The sequence below is a fragment of the Eurypyga helias genome, unplaced genomic scaffold (genome assembly GCF_000690775.1).
Source record: "Eurypyga helias isolate BGI_N326 unplaced genomic scaffold, ASM69077v1 scaffold47424, whole genome shotgun sequence".
Classification (NCBI taxonomy): Eukaryota; Metazoa; Chordata; class Aves; order Eurypygiformes; family Eurypygidae; genus Eurypyga; species Eurypyga helias.
In genome coordinates this window covers 18,747-26,077 of record NW_010247852.1, presented here as the reverse complement: position 1 = coordinate 26,077, position 7,331 = coordinate 18,747, and the positions used below count along the sequence as shown (strand labels likewise).

The 7,331-nt window shown below is 35.3% G+C and overlaps 1 protein-coding gene across 1 annotated transcript in view; it reads left to right on the top strand.

Moving 5' to 3' along the window:
* Positions 1–7,331, top strand: part of ADAMTS20 (ADAM metallopeptidase with thrombospondin type 1 motif, 20) — a gene marked incomplete at its 5' end in the record, with an annotated part of 31,743 nt that overhangs the window by 13,512 nt on the left and 10,900 nt on the right. Inside the window, 7 exons of the mRNA XM_010150843.1 lie at positions 739–884; positions 2,297–2,478; positions 2,572–2,708; positions 3,804–3,921; positions 5,975–6,070; positions 7,067–7,239; positions 7,321–7,331. The exon at positions 7,321–7,331 is cut by the window's right edge and continues 134 nt beyond it. Of these exons, the coding sequence (XP_010149145.1) occupies positions 739–884; positions 2,297–2,478; positions 2,572–2,708; positions 3,804–3,921; positions 5,975–6,070; positions 7,067–7,239; positions 7,321–7,331 (863 nt within the window). The remainder of the gene's footprint in view (positions 1–738; positions 885–2,296; positions 2,479–2,571; positions 2,709–3,803; positions 3,922–5,974; positions 6,071–7,066; positions 7,240–7,320) is intronic.

Here is a 7,331-nt window from a genome sequence, read left to right as displayed (position 1 = left end):
AAAATCAGAAGTTACACAACAGACATTGCAATGTGGTATCTTGCTCTAAGATTTCTAAGTATTAATTCAGTTTTAATGGTAATAGTAGGTTTGTTAATTTAGTGGTAAATATAAAATTATCATAAAATATAAATAAATAAAAATACAAAATACTTTAAACCTGTTTTTATAGGTGTGAAAGTCTGACTTGAAGCTTGAATCTATAGCATCATCTTGTTTTAGAGTAAACAAGGTTTTGAATGCTTGAATATGTGTGTGCTTTTCCCAAATAATCCCATGAGCCTTTTTAGCTGTTGCAATGCTCAAAACACTCAAATTCCTTGGTGGTTTGTTATCATACCTTGCCACTTCTTGTATCAGCACGAATTTCCAGATTAAACTGTAAGAATCTCATTAATACAAGATGGCTGTAAATCTATTTTTGAAGTTTGTGCATGAAAGCATAATAGGAATTCAGGATCAGGATTTTGAGATTTTTGCATAGGCATTTGAATCACGTGACAAGACCCAAAGACATACCAGAATCCAGAAGCTTTTATAGAGAACAAAGGATTCTAGACAACATTTTTGAAAATATGATTACTGGATAAGATATCTTAAAGGAATTTGAACATTTTAGAAAATGTCTAGACTCAGTTTGAGAGCAGCGAGCTCCTAAAATTTTGGGTTTTTTCTGTGCCTAAAATATACAGTAACCTTTTGCTTGACTTACAAATTTTTTGTTTGTCAACTGTGCAGCATTGCCGCCATGGAATTTGTGTGAGCAAAGAAATGGAGATGCGTCCTGTAGATGGAGAATGGGGACCGTGGGGACCTTATAGCTCATGTTCAAGAACTTGTGGAGGTGGAATCAAGAGCACCACCAGACTGTGTAATAGACCAGAGTATGTTGTTTTTATTGTGGTTTACATTAACACATAATGAAAGTATTCTGACCTGATGGATTGGTTCAAAACAGTGACTTGGCAGCTTTGGGTTAATAGTTGGACTTGATGATCTTAAAGGTCTTTTCCAGCCTAGATGATTCCATGTTTCTACAAAATGAAGGCATTGTGGGTTGTGCAAATTAGTCTGAAGCACCAATTGAAAAAAATGTTTCAGCCATGTTTGAAGACAGGGATAAGTCCACAGACTCTAACACGCAGAGAACTTTTAGATTACTCCTCTCAGCTATATCAGTCATATTTATAAATATTTTTGAAGACTGACTTTGGCAGGGTCTTTTTTACTAGCTTTACTCTAAATGCTGATGGTTTCTTTAAACATTGAGAGGCTTGCTTTGGAGTAAAAGCTGCAAAAAGAAATAGATGTATTCCCTGCTCATCTTGGTAGTGAAACACTTGATTTGCTTTGATTTATGGCTTTTTCACAACATCACCAACAGTAACTCTGACAAGGAACACTGGTTACAGCAGTGTCATTTACAATTTACCTTTATAATGAGAAACTTCTATTGATTGAATAATTCAATGTGGATTTCATTCTCTGTAATTAAGTCAGAGAGACTATTACCATTAACTTCTCCAGAAGCAGAACCGTAGCTTCTGCCTGGGTAGTTTCAGGGTTTTCTAGGGAGTTGTGTCGTCTTGGTATTATGTGGGATAAATGAACCTCAAACAGCCCCAGGTTATTTTCTTTGAGTAAAACATGGTAGGCTAGATTACCATTAGATATGCCTGAGACTATCAATATGCCATTGATTTATTCTTTATTATTTTCCCAAGAACCTGCTAATACTGATGCATGAATAGCAGGGTTTATAACAGTTAAGAAATGCATTTAGTCTTTACAGTAAATGGGCCATTTTCCACAATTTTCCCTTCTTAGTTATTTTGATCCTCGAACTAAAATTGAAATTAGGACTACAGAAAAGTGTGTCAGCCCCTAGCTCTGTCTCCTTTCTTTTTTACTCTGTTAAATAACAATTTCAAATTGCTCAGGGAGGCGCTGCTTCTGTAAAAGTAAGGCTATAATCCCAGCAAAGTTGTGAAAGCATTAAAGTTAATAATGCTTTTCCCCGACAAAATAACTATGAGAGTAAGAGAAATAAAAATGTAATAAACATTAGTAAACATCAGTAGCTTGATTACCACCTTCCTCAGCAGTAATATTTTAAGTGGATTTTTTATTTTCTTCACATGGGTGCAATAGAAGACACAAATGTGTGTGGGAAAGTCAGTAGAAGATGCAGAATGCTGTGTCAGGTTTTCACCACTGGATCAGTGGCTCAAACCACTTTTCATGGAAAACAGCAATTTTGGAAACTGAGTGATCTAGACTTACTTGTTTTTGTTAGACCAAGAAATGGAGGAATGTACTGCATTGGCCGAAGGATGAAATTTCGATCTTGTAACACTGATTCGTGTCCAAAAGGCAAAAAAGATTTCCGGGAGCAACAGTGCTCTGAATTTGATGGCAAACACTTTAATATCAACGGTCTGACATCTGCTGTTCGCTGGCTTCCAAAATACAGCGGTAGTAAGTAATTATAATTTTTTTCAATTAATGAAATAAAAATGTTACTTTAATTAAAGTTTTAAAACAGACAAACCTGTTGGATTTTCTTTCCAGTTTCTATGAAAGATCGCTGTAAACTTTTTTGCCGAGTTTCTGGAACAACTTCCTACTATCAGCTGAAGGACAGAGTTGCTGATGGTACTCCCTGTGGAGCAGAAACCAATGACCTTTGTGTTCAAGGCTTATGCAGGGTATTTAAATCTAAACTTACTAATTATTAAAATCAATTTTAACAGATGGTAAAGTCTATATTAAATATTCATCCAAATAACCATTACTGAAAATATGTAAAGCAAGATGTTTTGAATTTAAAGTTTAATTTTAATATGTACTAAATTAAAGATCTGGAAATGGAGGCAATTAAGTGACGAACATACAGTTGAAGCAGAAGACCCACAGTCTTTCCTCATTAAGCCTCATATGTGAGAGGCTTAATCGTGTCCCAAGTGAGCAGAAAGAAACTGATGAAAAAGAGGAATAATGGGAGGAAAGAAGCATGTTGTGTGTTCGTTGCCACATTACTTCTGTTATCAAAGAATTCAAAAGATAGGAAATCCAAGGGTAGCTAGATTAAGTAGATTTTCATTACAAAATCAGGGGGAACTGACCCTTGAAAGGGATAATTTCAGCATTCTTTGCTCAGTAGCAATTATGGAAGTGCTGCAAGATTTTGTTGGGAGAAGCAAGTTGGTATGTTATAAAAGCTGAAGGCTTTTTTTTTTGTCAGGCCAAGGTTGTTTTGCTGACTGCAGTGCAACTGAGTAAATTCAGGATGACGAGAAAATGTAGCCTTTTTTTACAGTGTTGAATCAAGAGGAAAGAGGAAATGCCATAGAAATGTCATAATTTAAAAAATAAAAGCAAGTTTAAGTAAAGATACGTAAGCAAAAAATGTGCTTATCCTAGCTTAACCAGCATATAGTCTATGTGTATTCCTTTGCTTATTTTGCAGTCATGACACACTTCAAAAGAACTGAAGACCATGTACACATATATACTGCTTTTAGGATTTTAGTATTTTACACAATCTTTTCATATATTATATCTTTATACACTTCTTGACATATGTACAATCTAAATGCACTTAATTCTTGGTACAACAGCACTATTGTCTTTCCCTTACATCACAGCACCCTAAAACTTAAAAGACTTTTCATGAATTGTCAAGGAAGACCAGATATATACAGTGAATAAGGATATTTCTGGGGAGTGGGAAGCTTACATTGTTTGTTTTCATTGTTTTCCATTGGGCTGAGTGACACAGGGCTATTGTATTTTTTTTGTAGCAAGCAGGTTGTGATCACGTTTTGAATTCCAAGGCAAGGAGAGACAAATGTGGAATATGTGGTGGTGATAATTCTTCATGTAAGACCCTTGCAGGTACTTTCAACAGTGCTCATTATGGTATGTTTGTGGTTTTTGGTTGTGGGGTTTTTTTTTGTTTTCTTTTTAAATCTTAATGTACATTTCAGTATGGCTAAGAAATTGTTTTACTTTTGAGGAAGTGGGATTTTAGTCTATTAAATGTCTAGTTGGATGTTTGGGGTTTTTTTGCCCTAGCAGAGGGCTTGTGCCAAGCAAAAAGTACCAAAATAAGTAAAGATGGACTACAGCTACCTGTCCCATACAAACTTCTCTTGTGTGTGTCCATCCTGAGATTTTGGAAGAAGACACATTCAACTATTCTTATTAGACTGGATTTCTGAACATGTGGTCAAAGCACTGAAGTATAAGAAAGTATTATTTTGATAATTCTGAGTAAAGGACTGTCAGTGTTCTTAATTTCCACCACTGTGAAAGCTTTTTTTGCTCATAGGTAGCACATGAATTATATCACAGTTATGATACAAGTGACCATTACACTGAAACTGCCATTTATACAAAGATGGTTGAGAGTGTCACTGCTGTTTATCAGCTCTGTAGCATCATAGATTTATTTGCTCCCAAATGAAGTTTGAGCCAAAAAAAAAAACCAACCCGACTTTTTTGGATGAGGAAAACCTTAATTTATTATTTTGATTTTAGACTTAGTTGAATGATTTAAGTTATATGTGAATTCTTGGAATTACACCATATGAAAAACGGTAGTGAATTATACTACTGGGCAGCATGCTGAACACTTGGGATTGTCACACCGCTGTGCTCAGGTAGGAGTGCAGCAGTGCAAACGAAAAGTTGTAGCTAGCTGATCACTGAAATGTCAGTGTCTGGGGGAGCTCTGTGACATTCCTAGGCTAATGACTGAAAACACTGTCTGAGGAAACCTATTCCAAAAAGTTGAGTTATGCATCACAAGATAAGTATGCTGAAGTTTGTGCACTGTGCTCATCTTTTAACTTCACCTGGTCCCCTTCCACGCTGACATGAGCCGTGTTACTAAGGCAGGATTTGGAATTAAGCAACAGCAGCCTGTGGTGGGTGCTTGTATTCACACATTTCCAATGTTGTCATTAATCGTTTAAACAGTAGTGAAACAATCATCAGAAATCCATTACAATGGAATACTAACTACCTTAGCTCCCAATTTAGGAAATGGCAATATAATTATGTACATATAATTATTATGTTGGCTCTTACTATTGCATCAGACTAGAGTATCTGAGGATTTCCTGGAGCATGGTCATTCTCAGTGCATTAGTATGTGATCTAGTCTCCTGTGTATCCTTGACAACATGCTATGCAGTTTGCTTTATAGTTTCCTCCCATATTTTTTCTTCTTTCATTCTATTACTGTAAGGTCTTCAGTGAGATGTGAGCTGGGGGCTTTTGTGAGTGTGTTTTGGTTTTTGTCCCAAGGTGTTGGAAGATTGACCAAATGTTGCGTATTTATCCAGAGCATACAGCGTGTCAATTTGCAGTTGCAGTGCTGCCCCCAGCTGGTAGATGTGGTGGCCCCGTCATTAGATTAAATGATCATTTAAATGCATGGCATAGTTCTAATAGATTAAAAGCACTGGGAAGTTAATGAATTATGAAATTGAAAAGGATATTGCCATTTAAATTTTTACCCACGGTGAGTCAACTAACTAAAGTGAAAACCCAGCAAGACTGTTAAGCACAGCAAAGTAAGTGGAAAAGTTAGCAAAGGCTATATTAATACTTCAGATTACACATTTGTGTCTACTTTTTCCCAATGTTTGCTAGTGAGTTTTTCTTAGAAGACTCGTTTTGAATTTGAGAATAGCATCTGTGAGAAACAGCTTTTTAAAACAGAATGTTAATGAGTTATGAAAATAAAAGTACAGTTCAACTGCTTAAAAGACAAAACAATAACCATTTAAAAATTAAGATGCATGAATATATTCCCATTTGCTTCCTAAAACACGAGGGCATTGAGCAGTGATTGCCACTGATGCACTGTAGAGTTTTGTGAGTGAAACTAGTTAAATGTACATTCACATTTACTGGTGTTTAACTACTTTAGTGTATAATTAATTTGTGAATAATTACATTGCAGGTTACAATGTTGTAGTAAATATTCCCAAAGGAGCAACAAACATTGATATTCGTCAGCACAGCTACTCAGGGAAACCAGAAGATGACAACTACCTTGGTAAAAGCCTCCTGTGTATAACATTGATGGATAGTTCTTGTGCTCTTGCCAGAGGTCTGCTCTAAATGTATAATGTGGGAAGCGCATGCTTTGTGTATAAACAAAGCAGTCTGACATCCAGCAAACTTACCAGTTGTCCCACATTTCCCTTTTTCTATCATGGCTTAGTGTGAAGATCACATGTTGATAGGTTTGCAAGTGTGTGAGAGGGACAAAGCATTCATAAGCCCATTGTATCTACATTCTTGGTTGTTCTATTTCACAGTACTTACATTATATTTAGAGTGCCTGATTGGTGCATATTTTCCTCCTGTCTCTATTTCCATTACCATCCTACTCGACAAACTTTTGAGGTTTTTAAAATGTTTTCCTTGCCACCTGTTGCCCTGTTGTTGCACGTGCATCTCGCAGGATGCAGAAACAACCCTCGCCCCCTGACATTAGCTACCGTTTCAAATGTAGTAATGCCCGAATACCATGCCTTTATTACAAGTTTTACTTTAATTTTATTTTTTAATTTGTTATTCACCTTTATATATTGGTCATAATATTCAATTATTATTATAAATGCTTAATAATTTATTTTTACTTAAAAATTTATATTTAAAAACCACTTCACTAAAAGCAGGTCTAGCAAATACAAGAACATGGGCTGACTGTAGAATAGGCCAGAAATACAGATAATTGTTTCCTTCTACAGTAGCAGAACCTAATCAAATTTGAAAGTGGTGACTTAAGTCAGCCCTTCAGCAGAACAAATATTATTAAAGCTGTGTTTTTAATGGAGAGAAAATCCATGACAACTGCTCAGGTGAAAGTTCCTGATAGTTATAATTGAATTCATGTGTTAGAAACTGTTTGATACAACTTTAAAATATTACACATGGACTAAAATAAAGCTAAGTGTTGATGCGAAGATATATTATTAAGACTTTTTATTGACACAACCTCTTAATTAAATAGATGCTTATTTCCAACATTTTATTTTGCTTATAGCTTTATCTGATATTCATGGAAATTTTATCTTGAATGGAAATTTTGTTGTAAGCATGTCAAAAAGAGAAATCAATGTACAAGGAGCCATTTTTGAGTACAGTGGTTCAAACAATACGATAGAACGAATTAACAGCACTGATAGAGTCGAAGAAGAGCTAACCTTACAGGTGCATGTTTACTTTTTTCATAAGTTTGAAAATTTGCATCATGATCATAATGTTCATCATTTTATGTTCAAAATCACTGAAAACCAGCTATCATTTTA